Source organism: Hesperophylax consimilis, chromosome 22 (assembly GCF_061612785.1).
Source record: "Hesperophylax consimilis isolate HC1 chromosome 22, BYU_Hcon_1.0, whole genome shotgun sequence".
Taxonomy (NCBI): domain Eukaryota; kingdom Metazoa; phylum Arthropoda; class Insecta; order Trichoptera; family Limnephilidae; genus Hesperophylax; species Hesperophylax consimilis.
The window spans coordinates 2177352-2194758 of NC_142857.1; the positions used below are offsets into that span (position 1 = coordinate 2177352).

Sequence of the window (17407 nt, forward strand, 5' to 3'; positions counted from 1 at the left end):
AGGTACATTTACAAGTGGGACAAAGAAAAAAGTTTCAAATTTAGATTTACAATTTTAAGTATTGAATAATAATATTTCACGTTTAAATACGTTGTAGGACATGTGGAAAATATCCACATTTCCTGCGAGGCAGTTAATTAACCTAGTGATTCTTCCCAAGGGCATCACCATTGGTAAGTTAGTTCTGCACCTAGGAAGAATCAAAAGCCTGTGTTGGCGGCCTCGCGCGAAATTATCCGGGACATAAAATCCTATTTTAGCCAGAATGTCTGGTATTGATACTAAACCGTTTAGTAGCTTATACGCCATCAGGAGTAATGCAACATCCCTTCTGGAACTAAGGCTGCATATACCCAGCATTCCCGAGATAAATGCTGTTGGAAACAGCCATGGGTAATAACCAAACTCTCTCATGTAGAGGTATCGTAAAAACTTTTTTTGTATCTTCTCGACCATTAGTACATAGACAGTGTCCTCTGGCCCCCATACCTGAGATCCACTCTCGAGAATGCTACGCACTAAGCTAAAGTAAAGCAGCCTTATTACTGCAAGGTTGGTCAAGTCTTTCGAATTGTGTATGACAAAACCCAACATCTTAGTGGCTGATTTACAGATCTTTTCAATATGAGCGTGAAATGTTAAGCGAATGTCGTACACAATTCCCAAGTCCTTGCAAGTCACCATGTGCTTCAGTGACGTATCTTTCATTTTGTAATTAAAATATATGGTCTTGTGTGCCCTTGTAAAGCACATCACTGAACATTTTTGGAAGTTGAACCCAAGTTTGTTATCAATACTCCAGTCAATAATTGCATCGATATCTTCCTGGAGCTTTCTACAGTCTTCTATCGATCTTATTCTCAGAAAGAGTTTGATGTCATCGGCAAAAAGTAGAAAACGGACGAATTTAATCTTTCCCTGAATATTGTTTATAAAAATTAAAAACAATAGGGGTCCTAAATTGGATCCCTGCGGCACACCAGAATTTGTAGGATATGCATTAGAGTTGAACTCACCATAGGACACGAATTGTTCTCTTTCACTCAAATAGTTACAAAAGAGTTTCAATAAGTTTTCCGAAAAACCAATTTCTTCGAGCCTATTTAGAAGCACTAAGTGATCAACTCTATCGAAAGCCTTTGCAAAGTCATGGTAAGATGCGTCAACTTGCTCGTTGTTATCGAGTGCTCTCGACAAGTAATCTGTAAATACCATTAAATTTGTAGTGGTTGATCGGCCATGTCTAAATCCATGTTGTTGTTCGATCAAGAATGGTTCAACTTTGGTATAAACATATTTATGGATAATTATTTCCAATAGTTTAGCAGGTGCGGAGAGAATCGCTATAGGACGGTAGTTGGTTGTTTGATACTTGTCGCCATCTTTGTGTAAAGGGGTGACTTTCGACAGCTTCCATAATTTAGGAAAAATTCCGTTTTTAACCGTAAGATTAAATATATATAGAAGTGGCTTACATAATGGTTCAGAACATCCCTTAATAATAAAGGGTGGAATGAAATCAGGACCATACGATGTTTTTGGTTTCAATTTCTTTACTGCTAAAACAAAATCTACAATATCAACGCTATGAATAGATATATTTTGAGCTTTTGTTGATTCAGTCTGTCTTGGAACATAAGATTCAAAATCAACTTTTTTTGAATTATATTATAATTATATTTGAATTATATTTTAATTATTCTCGTTGGCGGCACCTTAAGCCGGCCGACATAGCTCAGTGGATACAGAGCACCTGACCGGACATCAGAAGGCACGGGTTCAATTCCCGTTGGCGGCATTTATTTTTACTCGGGAGATGTTTTCAATTTGTATTAGTATTTCGGATGACTAATTATTGCTTATAATTATTTGCAAACACATTATATTAGAAATATAATAATTCACATAATTACGTAACATAAAAATGATGATATGATATTGAATTTGATCGATATCAATCTATGAACAATCAACAGGTGTTGTTGTTCACCGGTAAAACATTTAAAGTACTATCAATGATCTCAAATGCTGCCATTTAAGTAGATTAACGATAAAAAAATTGTATTTAAAAAAGGAAAAGTTGATTAAAACCTGGAATAAGTAGTACATAATCATAATTAAAATTGTATTATTGATTGGCGGCAGAAGAAAGGACGGAGAACCTGTACTGAAGAAAAACGTTCACTATCTAAAGCGTTTTATATTCCAATATATATCTCACAAACTGTCAAAAAGGAGTAAATAATGTAGAGTATGGTTAACATGAATGCAAATGTGCTAAGAACTCGGCACCAGATAAAATTTTTAGTTTAAAATACGCGATAAAAATGCGAAACACTGCCTTCTAAAGAATTTGTAATAAAACTTGTAATTTAGAAAAATTTAATCATGGAAGAATCGCATTTTCATATTACTTTTTATGGACTTGAATTGAGTATGAAGGGTGTTTTAATCTATAAATAAAGTAACATCAAACTGACATAAAGGATAAAATTTGTCGGCTGTGCACCAATACATTATTAGATTATGATCAAGGAACAACAAATCATCAAAGAAGGCTTAACAGATTACAAATTATGTATCAAATAATGGAATCTAAAACGAGGCAAAATGCTCAAGGATGGGCCGTAAGATTTTTTCCGATTTTCAAGAACAAAAAAAACAATAATTTTAAAATAGCACATTCACTGAAATGACTAAGCACTCACTACTTCGACACATCGTGTGTATTTTAATATATACAAAAAATAATATTATAATCTACGGTTTCGCCTGATATGCTTCGGCCGTTGTCAGACAAGTACTGGCGATAACAACTGAGGATAGTGCGAAACGTAATGTCTAATCAGACTTATTCATAAACATCTGAAATAAAAGATTACAGACCCAATACAAGCCAGTAAAACGGCTGTTTACTAACAACTAGGAATTAACTAAAATAATTAATAAAAATTAGGAATTTCGAAAACGCGATACAATTCGGGGTCCCACGGGGCACTCCGATGGGACCCGATTATTATATAACGAACAGGCTTGATAGAATTAGGTTTGAATGGGTTTCTTAACACATTCTTTGCGGGAAACGAGAAAACTCGTCATACGCCTTTTTACAGTAAGACGCAGGAGACAAGTTTACTCGTTTTGTTGCGCAAAGCGGTAAGGAGCGGGAAACATGTAAACAAGGGGTTCTAAATGGGTGCGGGGTCATATGTTTTCTATTGTCGGCGGTACCCGATCGATCTACCTGTCAATACAATGAGTTTGAAACACAACAAAAAAATAAAAATAATAAAATTGTTGTCGCGTATGTTCCGCTCACAAACTACGCAGTGAAATGAGGTACATGTGCAAGTTTTGCAATGTGGCCCTGCATAAAGGAAAGTGTTTCGAACGCTATCACACATTGAAGCACTATTAGGTTATAGTTTTTTTTTATATGTATTGAAAATTTCTAAATAATCTTGTAATTTTGTATGAATAAATTTCGATATGTTATTTCGATTGTTCAATACTGTTTTTTCTATGATTCCCAAGAAAGTAGAAAGTTTTTGATCATAAAAAAGGGAATTACACATACATTGCTAAGTACATAAATAGAGACATCTTTTTAAAGTAAAACATTGAAAGTTTCACCGAAAAATATCAAGTAGATCGTAAGATATGAATATTTTGCGGAAAGTCTAATTTTGACGCTAAAATTTAAAAAAACACCCGCGCTTCGCCTCCGATTTGACGGTAAAATGCCCGACCATATAGTGTTAATATAAACAAAAGTATTAACATTTACAAATAAAAAGTTTGTAGTGTGATGACGTAAACAGAAAAACTAGTACTGCAATATTACGAGAGATTAGATAAAAATTCAAAAGTATTTTTTTAGACATTTTTATGATTGCTTAAACCTAATTAGGAGATAAGCCCCTACTATATACTCTGGGAACCGATATTAGTGTGAAATAAAAATTTTGATTTTCGTTTATCTTCGGATTTGTATTTAAGGGGATACTTGTTGGTGGATTCGTCAGTACGTCTCTTGAGGCGAACAGTCAATTCTTTTGTATACGAGTAAAATAAATAGTATCCAAAATGATGCTAGCACTGTTAATGGTTGTCGCTTTGGTTGGAGGAAACATGGCCTTCGTTCTTCCCGGAGGTAAGTCGAAAATTCTTATTCAAAACATTACAATCGTCTGGTATAGGCTTTGCGGTAGACAGTCTTTGAGAATAACAAACCTTGATTGCTATTCAATTTACAAAAACCATTAAAATTTTATGAATATTCAATTTACAACAAAAAAAACAAAAATTAAAATTAAAACTTATAAAAAATAAAAACTTTCTTCTACAACACATAAATACTTTTCACACTTGTGCATAACTACGTAAACACCTCAGCACAGGTTCTCCTAGTGAGGTGTTCACGAAACATACAATATTACTCACATACAGTTTCACCTTCTCAAACCTACCTTACTCACAACGTATTATAGTTATAAATTTGAAATATATCATGTACAAATATAAATAATAATGTGAACACTGTAAATATTATATAGAAATAAATTAATTAATTAATACACATTCACTTGAATAATATTCTTACAAGTAAACGATTGCCAATCATTCAATAAAATTACATTGTAAAAAGTGATTTTTTTAAAGTCAATATAGATGAAGCAGATTTGATTTTAATAATCAATTAAATAACTGTCACGAAAATAACGAAGGCGTACACGAAAGATAATTCAACCACACGTATATTCAAAGGTACCGCAGCGAAAACAATACTGTATAGTTTTAGTAATCAGAAATCATCATCAATGAAAAGATACAGTAAAAAAATAATAAAACCGCAAGCCAATAAAATACAAGACGTTATTTTTGCCTGATAGTGCGTCCTATGTCTTCTGGGGTGTTATGGAATTCAGAATTTAAATATTTGAAAAAAGATATTGATAACTAATAATCATAAGAACTGTTCACTTTGTTGATGTTCACTGATCCAAATTGAAATGTTTGATTTCAGAACGTAGCGCACGTGCCGCGACAATCGTCACCCGCGCCGGGTGGGGCGCCCGCGCCCCCACCTCCATCACCTACATGTCCACCCCGGTGCCATACGTCGTCATCCACCACTCAGAGAGCAGCGCATGCACCACCAACGCCGCCTGCGTCTCCGCTGTCAAAGGATTCCAGAACTACCACATGGACAGCAACGGATGGTCCGATATCGGATACAAGTAAGACCCGAACACACCAATATCGAATCCTCACTTTTATACCGAACACTTTCATTGATCGATTCAATAGAAATAGACATCTTTTTCCTAATCTTAAGGGGTTCAGCTTGGAAGATAATACGCTCTCAATGCATTGAGTGAAATCTGTAACAATTGATTTTCTGTTTACCTTCACGAATACAACATGTATTTAAGCTAATAAAAACTACCACCAACCTGTTTTTATGTTACCAAGCCAGTAACTTATTGGGAGAATAGTTGTTATAATACTGTTTGGTGGTTGGTTACAGCTGGCTGGTCGGAGGAGACGTCCGCTCCTACGAGGGCAGGAGCTGGAACAGGGTGGGAGCTCACGCACCAGGATACAACTCCAACAGCGTCGGAATCTGCGTCATCGGCTCATTTACATGTGAGTAAAGAACACAACACAAGATGAGACATAACAAATTAAGTTCAAATCTAATCCCAAGCCCATATAATACAATTTCGAGCCTAATCGGCCTAACTATCCTAAGTCTGCGATTGGTCATTAAATAAAATATATTGAACATTTTGAAAACTTTCTTATAAAATTACCTTCAAACAAAAATGTCTCTCAATTTGGACTTAAGATAAAGATGAAATTGCGAACTTGACCCATCGCTAGTCTGGTCCATAAACATTGTGTTTCAACTAATATTTTGTTAACAATTTATTTGAAAATCAACAGGTATCTACAATAACTAAGTCGATTAAGATTCATAGCGTAAAAACAAAAACCTTATATTTTGATGCATAGACAACACCCAACCAAGCTTTATACATAAGCCTCCCCCAAATGTTTCCAGTTTGATCGATCCTTGCCCTAATTTATTTGACTGTTTTGTTTTTCCTTTTCCAGCTACCCTGCCCCCAGCGGCCCAGCTCCAGCAGGTTAAGGACCTGATCGCCTACGGAGTGTCCAACGGCTACATCTCCTCCACCTACAAGCTGATCGGTCACCGTCAGGCCGTCAGCACCGACTGCCCCGGAAACAGGCTGTACGAGGAGATCAAGACCTGGCCCCGCTGGTCCGCCACCGGCCGCATGGTCGATGGAGAGGTCGTCGAGGGAGATGCACCCAACTCTGCCTAACTTTCTGGATCTATTCAATTCTTCAACCAAAACCTTTCATAAAAAATATCTTGAAATTCTATAATAAACGGCTATTTAAAAAAATAAATTATTTTCAATTATTCCCATCCATTTTTGAAATGTCTTACCGCATAATTGTAGTTTAACTACCAGCACAAGTGGAACTATTGAATTAAGAAAAAAATAATATTTACTCTACGAAAAATGTACCACATTTGTCAAAATGGTGACCTTTCCACTGGCCATAAGCAGAAAGTCGTTAGAAATTAATACAAGTCTTAACGTGGTACGATGGATATTTCAATATTTTATGCTTTTCTGCATTCTCGAAAAAAATGGTTGACATGAAAAAAATCTTAGATTTTTTTATTTTTTTATTATTTATACCCGCTAAACTGCCAAAGCAGTTTGTCAGCAGGTCAGTTTAACATAATATATTACTTAAGCATACAGATAGCCAGAAATCACAATATTTAAAATAGATACAGAAGAGTTTAAATAAGAACTTATATAATGACAAAACAGAGCCAAATATAAAAAAAGAAACAATAGAATAACTTTTAACTGACTACAATACAAAATAATAAAATACAAAGACAGTCAGTTGTAACACAGGCAAATTACTCATATTCATATAAATATTTGCATAAGATTATAAACAATATCAGTATAAAAAAGCTTGATCTATTAACCATTTTTTAATTTTATTTTTTAATTCAGGGGTGCAATTTGATTGAATTTTTATGTCCATTGGAATCTTATTAAATATGGTAGGCACAAGATAAGAGAAAGTCCGTTGTCCGTATTTATTTATAATTTTCGGAATGGACATACCTTCATTTCTATTGAATCTTGTGTCATATGCATGATCTACTTTTTCTTTGTATATTGAATCTGACGTTATGTTTTGACATATAATTTTAAACCATAATATTCCTCGAACAGATAATACGTTAACTGACTCATATAATAATTTTATATCTCTTCTTTGTGCATAAATACGTTTGTTTACCAAAAGCTTAGTCATGGAGTTTTGAATTGATTGGATGTAACCTATATTTGTCTTGCAGGAGTTTCCCAGGACGTTATTCCGTATCTGATTGTAGATTCCACTAGTGACAAATAGATTATTTTTAACGTACTTATAGGCATAAAATATTTAATTTTGTAAATTCTCCCCGCAATAGCTCGTAGGCGTTTGCATATGTTGCTAACGTGTGTATCCCATTTCATATGCGCATCTACTGTTATCCCCAAATATACATAAGTTTGTACCAGTTCAATGGTTCCACATTTACAGGACTGTGAAGAATTGTGTATACACTCAGATGTATGCGACTTTATTATAGGCGTGATGGTGTATTTGGCATGTGGAGATCGTATATGCATCAATTTAGTCTTTTTGGAATTTATTATTAGGCCGGCATCATGTGACCATTTCTGTAAAGAAAAGAAATCATGCTGCATGAGTTTTATTGCAATAGATAAATCTTCATGCGAAATGACTAGAGCCGTATCATCAGCATAAACGTAATGCTTAACAAAGGTGAAAATTTTATTCATGAGTGAAACAAATATTATGTATAATGTTGGCCCGAGAATTGATCCCTGCGGGACTCCTGTTGACATATATTTAGCTTTGCTGTAAGTTTGAAAGAGTTTCACTTTAATTTGTCGATTTGTTAAATAGTTTTTGAGAAGTTTTAGTAATTTTCCCCTAATTCCTATCGCCTCCAATATCTGTAATAGTTTTTTCGGATCAATAGTATCAAAAGCTTTAGAGTTGTCTATGAATAATACAAGAATATGTTTTTTATCATTGAGTTCTTGATTTACGTAATTGGAAAAGTCCTGTAGTAAAATTTCTGTGCTTTTATTTTTTTGAAATCCGTATTGATTGCGATCAATAATGGAGAAACTTTCTAGGTATTTTATTAAATTTATGGAGATGTATTTTTCTAGAATTTTTTCAATTGCTGGCAATATACTGATAGGTCTATAATTTTCCATTTCAGTGTGCTTTCCCCCTTTGTATATTGGCCTAACAATGCTACATTTAAGCTCATTCGGTATAACTGCTTGAGAAAGGATTTTATTAATTAAATGAGTAATTACCGGACATAGAATAGTTATATGTTTTTTAATGTCGAACATTCTAATATTATCAATCCCTGGCGACTTGGAATTATTTAGTTGACTGACTATCCTGCGTATATCTTCACAGGTCGCTCTGGGCAGGTACATGCTATGCGGCAAATCAGCGGGGGCTATGTTGGACGCTTTGTAGTAATGTATGTTATATCAATGCATGTTCTCTCCTACCCAGTCAAAATGAAATATTTCTTTAATTACGAGAGATGCTGGATGCCAGATACTAGATACTGGACACCAGATTCAAGATGCGCATGAAGATGTGATTTGTTTCAGACGTTTGATAAATTTTATTACATTTTAATTTAAAACATACATTTTTAGCGTTTACTTCGCTAAAATCGCAAAATTTATCTTTAAAACTGATCTGCATAAATGTAGCGTAGAACTAATCCATGTTTTCTGAAGTTGTGAATATCATTTATTTAAAAAAAAAGGTTTTTCAATGGAAAATTCCCCAGATTATAGGGAAATCGATATTCGACTGAATTAGCGATTCACGAGAACGATCCATACGGGGTATTTTACTATGAAGTTTTTCATTTGTTTGGGATTGTCCGTTTGAACTTCTGATTTCCATGCGGTCGCAAGGATCCAATTCATTATAAGCAACGATTTAAAAAAAAATTTGCGGAATTCTCGTCAAAATGTGCTGATAGCGACACGTGCGTGAAAAACCATAACTAACTGAGCCAATCTGGAAAATATCGACAGCCTTTTTACACTCCTAATAATATTTTTCCTAGTAATAACCTTCTAATATTGTTTTTTACAATTAAACCTTTGGCCACAAATAAGCAGAATAATAATACCATTGATCGACAGAAATAGAAATATCATTATCTTTATTATGGTAAGACTACCCGGCGTTGCTGGGGGTTGTCTTTAGGATATAGACGTATACCATCGTGGACTTATCTGTAGGCCTTTTCAAGATATACTATTCCTTGGTACATTCTTTTGATCTATCTATTTTTTTACGACTTGTTTACAAAACATCGAGTTTTCTCTATTTTATTTATGATAGCGAAAACTTTAAAAAATCCGTTGCCTAGTTAAGAAGAACTAAGCGCACAATCATACAGAAGCGGTTAGCAACATTATTTTATATTGTTTATTGAAAATAACAAGTATCCAGAATCACAACCAATCAATCTATCAATCAGTTCATCTAATCGGTTGCGTTAGGTCATTTCAATTACCAACCAAAGATTAAAAACCAATTAAGGGAAGACACGGTTTATGCATTCACTGAAGAAGACATTATCAACAACTCCCAATAAAAATATAAAACAGATAAATACACAGAAAAGAACACAACGGTCGCAACTGGGATCCCAGATTATCTAGTCTATTTATTTTATTTATTAATCTTAAGTTAGCTCACATCTTCGTGTGTGCTAATAGTTTTATAAACATATAAACATGTACATTGTTTGGCAAACATAATCTTTCTTTAAATATTTCAATAAAGTCACAAAAAAAGAAACATTAATAATTGAGATAGACATATTTTCTTAATTCATTTTTGAACTTATTAATATTTTCTATCACAGCAATTTCCTTCGGGATTTTGTTATAGAGTTGAACGGCCTGGTACATCAGAGATTTTTGGGTGCTTGTTTTTTTTCTTGTTGGCAATCTAATTTGCTTAGAATTTCTCGTCCCGTGTCCGTGTATCTCGTTATTGTAATTTATTTTTCTTTTCAGTTCCTTAGACATCATCCCTATGTTAATTTTATGTATAAAAATTAGTACATTCAAATACACAGTTTGCTTCACCGTCAAAATGTTCAGCTCCTTTAACATGTCTGTTATCCGTGTGTATATGTTGCGCTTAACTATTATTCGCATTGCTTTATTTTGCAGTATTTGCATTTTTTTCATTTTCTCTTTGATTTTCATTTTTTATTTGGGACTGGCGTCTCTACTAATTGAGCTATTGAGACCTCATTAAGTCCTGTAATTTAGTTGTGTAGTTAAAACATATGGCAGAATATATTGTTATTAATTGAGTACATTTTTAGTAATTCTTAAATTCAAATACGTCGATTCACTGCGGTTTCTGTAAGAAAAAAAAATAGGATCCGACATCGAGATGTCCTTAAATTGATGTTAACAGGCTTTTGCAGAGATGCGCTGTAGAAATAGCTTCAATTTTGACAAAGCACTTTAAAATGTGTACACGGAGAAAAATGAGTACGGATTTTTTTATCAAGATACTGTTAAAAAATGTGACAGCCCATCATTTCCAATTAAAAAAAAATTCAGTATGTATCTGAACACGTGTTCACGCAGGTGCCCTGACTATTCTTCAAACCAGAATAGGCAGAGAGTAATAAACACAAATCAGATAAAACATATTTTAATAGAAATATAATAATTCACATAATTAGGTTTAAAAAAATGGTATTAATTTTAATCGATATCGATCTATGAACAATCACCAGATGTTGTTATTTACTGATAAAACATTTTTAATACAATCAGTGATCTCAAATATTCGGTGGTCAAATATAATATAACCTTTCGGGTAGCATTTACGCCGATTCACGATTTAAAAAACCCACGGATTCAAAAAGGAAAAGTTAACGGCCCTCGCTACTAAATGTTTCTAGCGCGAATTCGAATATCTAACTCGCTGCACCTGGCAGCTGGCCGGTTCGTTCCATTCAATACAAGACACGCACAGAGCAAAACAAATTATTATTAATTATAGATATTGTGATTATGAAAATTATGTTAAAATATATTTTAGAATGTAATGCAATATTACAATAGCTTGATTCATGGAGGAGGTTCTCAGTAACAACATTTAATATAACTTTTTATTTGGATTTTTTTTTTGATAAATACAATTATAAAGAGTTACAAAAGGCTTCCCTTTGTTCCAGACTGGTTTCGCAGTGCGGCGGGGCACTGTTAATACTAAATTGTATAGTTTAATTTGAGGTCACGGGTTCAAAAGCCGGCGAGGACAAAACAAATTTAATTTAATTTATATAAGTATGTCATATTATAGAATTAAAATAAATTTTATATAGTTACATATAATGAATCTGTACCTCGTTCAAAAGTGGAAGATACGTTCAGTATCACCCTGGTGAGAGACCATAATTCAGGATTGAAAGTTGCTTGAGAACGGCGTAGATATGTTTAGTGACTAGATCTGAATAGCCTGGAACTTTCCAACCCCCCATCCTCCCTATCTCTAAAAATGTAGACCACATACATAAGGAATATAAATGAAATTTCTTTTGAGGACACTTCAATGAAAATGTTATTGATCTTCTTAAAAATTCTTACATGTTTTGGTTTTAGCTGAAACCAATTTTACTTTACTTCTTTTCGGTATTATGCACTTTGAATTACTCAGGATTTATAATAGGCATGCAGCGATTATGTCCAGGATCAATTAATTCGGGTAGCATGCACAAATTTTAAAAGCGATTCAGCTGTTCAACCATATTAGTCTGCCGAAATTCGTCATCCAGTAAAATTTTTTCGATTTTTATCCGAGTTTAGTCCATACAACAAACATACAAATAGCTTTTTTTGTTACATGTAATTGGCCCTGAACCTGGTAAAACCAATCGTGAGATGTATTTACCAGAATTTCTCCATTTTTGCTAACATATTTTTTTGGATTTTACTGCTTCTTATATGAGCATGCTGCGTGCTGCGAAAGGACATTTAATTTCAATCACGGTGTATTCAGAAAAAATTCCATCTGGTGTCGCACCCATATACGGATACTCTTCATGTATGAAAAGACCACACTTTTCTATGGTAATGCTTTCTAGTTCTGCAAGCTCCTTCAGGACATTGTATTCATGTTTGACTTTGACTTTGGACAATACCCTCAACACTACATCACTTGTTCCTGTATTCTCTCTGAAACCAAACTGATTGCTAGAGAGTATATTATATGTTTCTAAGAATGATACCAATCTCGACATAGCTAATCTCTCTATTACTTTTGAAAGAGTATTGAGTAAGAATATAGGTCTGTAATTATTAACATCTAGACGATCTCCATATTTAAAAAGGGGAATTACTTACAATGAGAAGGGAACATCCCACTCTCGAAGCTAATACAGTGTTTTCCAATAAGAGGTGTTATTTTGAATAGCCCGCTATTTCGGTAGATGTTACTTTGGAAGCTGTCATTTTTTGACATTTGACAAGTAGAAACAACGCCATTAATAAAATGGAATGATACACGCTTCAACAACGCATTGAACTTATTAAAATTCACTTGAGTGAATCAAATGCAAATCATTTTGAGTGATGAGGCCCATTTCCACCTCGGTGGCTTCGTCAACAAGCAAAATCGTCGCATCTGAGGCTCGAAAAACCCAAGAGTTATTGTTAAAAAGCCTCTTTACACTCAACGTGTGACTGTTTGGTGCGGTTTATGGTCCGGCGGAGTCATTGGACCTTACTTTTTTGAAAATGAGGCTGGAGCAACAGAACTGCGCTACCGAAAAAAAATGAATGATGTTTTATGGCCGGAATCGGATGGTATTAATCTGGACAACGTTTACTTTCAACAAGACGGCGCTACGTGCCACACAAGCAACGAAACCATTGATATTTTACGATTAAAAATCAAAATTTTACCTCTTATTGGAAAACTCCTGTATTTACAAGGTGAGATATGAGACAAGCTAATTCGGATACATGCATTTTATACACCATAACACTTAAAGAATCAATACCGCACGAGAAAGACATTTTTAAATCATTTATCACATTTGTGACTTCAGAAATGCTAGTTGGTTTAAAATAAAAATTGTCCCCTGTAACGTGAAGTTCAGATTTAAAATCATTCACCAGACACATCTCAATAGTTTTATTAGCACTGCACAAATTACTAGTGAAGCTTGGACCAATGTCACTAAAGAAGTAATTTATATGATTAGTAATTATATTTGGACTCTCTTCTATTGAAGTAATAATACTATTAATTTTCAATTTTTTAAGGTAGTTTGTTTCTTTAGTTGTTTAGTGACTAGATCTGAATAGCCAGGAACTTTCCAACCCTCCTTTTCCCTATTTCTAAAAATGTGGACTACATACATTAGGAATATAAATGAAATTTCTTCTGAAGACACTTCAATGAAATAAAATGTTATTGATTTCTTCGAAACAATTCCTTTTTACATGTTTTGGTTTTAGCTGAAACCAATTTTACTTTGTTTCTTTTCGCTTTTATGCACTTTTCTAAATACTCAGGATTTCTAATAGGCATGCAGCGATTATGTCGAGGATCAATTAATTCGGGTAGCATGCAAAAATTGTAAAAGCGTTTCTTGACATTATCAAGCTCGAAGTCATATTGGGCACGTAATTAGTGTCGCCAGTATCCCGTTTGCAAAAGTATCCCCGTTCCTTGCATAGTGAGTGGTCTCCAAATACATGTTTTGGACCATTCAATATATTCAAATAAAACTGTTTTATTTTTCCTAATTCATAGTCTTCCGGTACGTTATTGCACAACGTACAGCCGTTCTCAGGCGTAAAATACGGCTTGACACAATCTTCCTCAATGCTAAGGGATACTTCTAACAGTGATTTAAGTTTTTTGCAATAATTTCGAAGTAAGTGATTTCGGCATTCGATCTTTTCGACTGAAACATTTTTATACGATGTGCTTCTTTTATTTTATTGTAAGTGCTGGAATATTTTATATACTTTTATATTTTAAAAACATCAAATTGTTTATTACTATATTTATTAGAAACCCGAAAAAAAGTTAACAATAAATTAATTCTTAATAATATAAAATTGTTTATTACCTATAAACCCGAAAAAATGTTAACAATATATTAATTCTTAATAATATTAAATTGTTTATTACCTAGAAACCCAAAAAAATGTTAACAATAAATTGATTCTTAATAACTATTTGACACTACACAGCTTCGACGGAAACGCACAGATGAAACATAAAAAAAGGCGACACACTATTATAGTCCCTACGCGCAACGCATAGAGTGGAATATTGTTGAAACGTCTCATAGTGTAATAATTACGCGGAATTTCGAACTTTGAAAAAATATTGACACGACGGACCGTAGAAAGCGTGCATTCACGGCCACCTCATAGAGCCGAATGAGTAGGAGAATTCTTAGATGTTCATTATATAGTATTTAACGAAAATAAATTGTTAGTAAAAACATATATCTCGACAGAAAAATGTATTTACGATAGCCAAGCGTGGCTACATTATCGATATTTTGACGATTAATAACTTAGATTGTCGTTTGAATCTGACAATTCATGATTCTTCATACAACGATTGAGATCGCTAGTAAGGAAGGCCCTTAAGTAAACCGTCGAATAAGTCGTCCATAATCATGTATAATTGATAGGCGGCAGAAGAAAGAACGGAGAAACTGAATTAAAAGAAAAACGTTGAGTGTCAAAAGCGTTTTATATTCCAATATATATATTTTTTTTATTTTTTTTTTTTATGTGACACCTCACAAGAGTGTCCCTGCCTGTGCAGTGCACAGACAGGGTAACTATGTCACCACCCGGTTGGGTGGCGTTGTGAGGCGGAGTAAGGTAGAGGCTGTAGGAAGGGATTTGTTAATGCGGGCCTTGAAGAGGCTCGGATTATAGGAGGGAGGAAAAACAGATGCCGGTAGCTCGTTCCACATACGAGCCGACTTACACAAAAACGAGTCGTAAAAACGGCCCGTTCTCATGAAGCCAACGTCAACCGTGAACGGGTGTTCAGTTCGTGTCCGTCGAGTTTCGCGCACGTGCACCGGTGCATCAGGAATCAATGCTGCTAGCTCCTTGGAGCAGGCTCCATTGAAATACCTGTAGAACAGACACAGCATGCCTACATTGCGTCTATGCATCAGAGAAGGCAATCGGTCTGTTAACAATGGATTGTCAATCAGACGGATCGCTCTCCTTTGCACAGACTCAAGCAGGTTTATCAAGTATTTTGGGGCACCAGCCCAAAGGTGGCTCCCAAATTCAATAGTTGGGCGGACTTGAGACTTGTACAGGGTCTCACAAACTGTCAAATAAGGAGTAAATAATGTAGAGTATGGTTAACATGAATGCAAATGTGCTAAGAACTCGGCACCAGTAGAAAATTTATGTTTAAAATACGCGTTAAAAATTCTAAACACTGCCTTCCAAAGAATCTGTAATATAACATGTAATTTTGAAACCTTTATTACTGAGGGAATCGCATTTCAAAATGACTTTTTTATGGACTTTTGAGTGTTAAGGGTGTTTTAATCCATAAATAAACTAAACTAAACACCAACCTGTCATAAAGGTTAAAAAATATCGGCTGTGCACCAACACATTATTAGATTATGATCTAGTAACAATAAATCATGAAATCATGAAGGCTTAACAGCTTACAAATTACGTATCAAATAAAAGAATCAAAAACGAGGCAACTGCTCAAGGATGGGACGTAATTTTTTTTTCCGGTTTACAAGAACAAAAAAAACAGTAATTTTTCTAATAGCACATTCACTGAAATGACTAAGCACTACTTCGATACATAATATGTATTTTAATATCTAAAAAAAATTATATTATAATCTACCGGTTTCGCCTGATATGCTTCGGCCGTTGTCAGACAAGTACTAACGATAACAACTGAGGATAGTGCGAAACGTAAAATGTCTAATCAGACTTATCGGTAAACAGCTGAAATAAAAGATTACAGACCAATACAAGCCAATAAAACAGCTGTTTACTAACTACTAGGAATGAACTAAATAATTAATGACAAAGAGCAGGTTCATACTATGTATACAGACTTCTCTAAGGCTTTCGATCGCATAATACACTCAATTCTTTTGAAAAAGCTCGTCCTACTTGGTATACACGGTGACCTGCTAAGATGGATCAAATCTTACATTAGTAACCGTAATCAGGTAATCTTAATCAACGGTGTCTTCTCAAAATCTATCGAGGTAAAATCTGGTGTCCCCCAAGGGTCCCACCTAGGTCCGCTAATGTTCAACATTATATAAATGACATTGGATCATGTTTTTAAAATTCCAAATATGAACTTTATGCCGATGACATGAAAATATTCAAAGTTATTTGTTCTCTTTCTGACTGCGAAGCGTTACAGAATGACCTAGATAGGCTTTGCAAGTATTGCAAAGTTAAATGTCTAAAACGTTTCTAAATGTCACAATATGACATTCACCAGAAATAAACACGTAATTAAGTGCTCATATTCACTCAACAATGAACCTGTCATCTCTAAAACGGAATGTAAAGACCTCGGCGTTTACCTTGATAGCAAACTTATATTTAATAAGCACATTGACTCAATCGTTAATAGGTCATATAAATGCTTGGTTTCGTGCTACGTGTAAGTAAAATATTCAGTAATCCGCGTACAATTGTAATGTTATATTTCGCATTAGTCAGAAGTACACTGGAATATGTATCGCCTATTTGGAATCCACAATATAAACTTTACATAGATAGAACAGAACAAATTTATAAAATATATTACATTCAAATTCAAAAATAACTTTGAGTGTACATTTGAAACTTTGCAGCGAAAACGAGCAGTAGCTGACTCAATATTTATACACAGAATTTTAAACAATGTCATTGACTGTACTAAACTTCTGTCCCTTATTAACTTTAACATACCTTTGAGAAGTACACGACATACAGTGCTATTCCACACGATTAACATAAAACAAATGCATAATCTAATTCACCAATTAACCGAGCTCTCTAAACTCTAAATAATATTTGTTTTAACTCTAACATTGATATTTTTTCGGATTCACTGCCCAAATTCAAACGTGGCATCATGTAAATAATTTAAACTATTCAATGCACATACATACAGACAGACACAAACAGACACTCACACATACATTACACACGTC

The 17407-nt window shown here is 34.2% G+C and overlaps 2 protein-coding genes across 2 annotated transcripts in view; one reads left to right on the top strand and one right to left on the bottom strand.

The window, feature by feature from the left end:
• LOC149412609 (trichoplein keratin filament-binding protein) overlaps nt 1-17407 on the bottom strand; it is a 223230-nt gene that overhangs the window by 130651 nt on the left and 75172 nt on the right. The window lies entirely within an intron of this gene.
• Nucleotides 4015-6420, top strand: LOC149412612 (peptidoglycan-recognition protein SC2-like). The gene is made up of 4 exons (XM_089644966.1): nt 4015-4153; nt 5027-5240; nt 5531-5649; nt 6121-6420. The coding sequence occupies exons 1-4, from the start codon at nt 4087-4089 to the stop codon at nt 6351-6353; spliced, it is 633 nt and encodes a 210-aa protein (XP_089501092.1). The 5' UTR covers nt 4015-4086; the 3' UTR covers nt 6354-6420.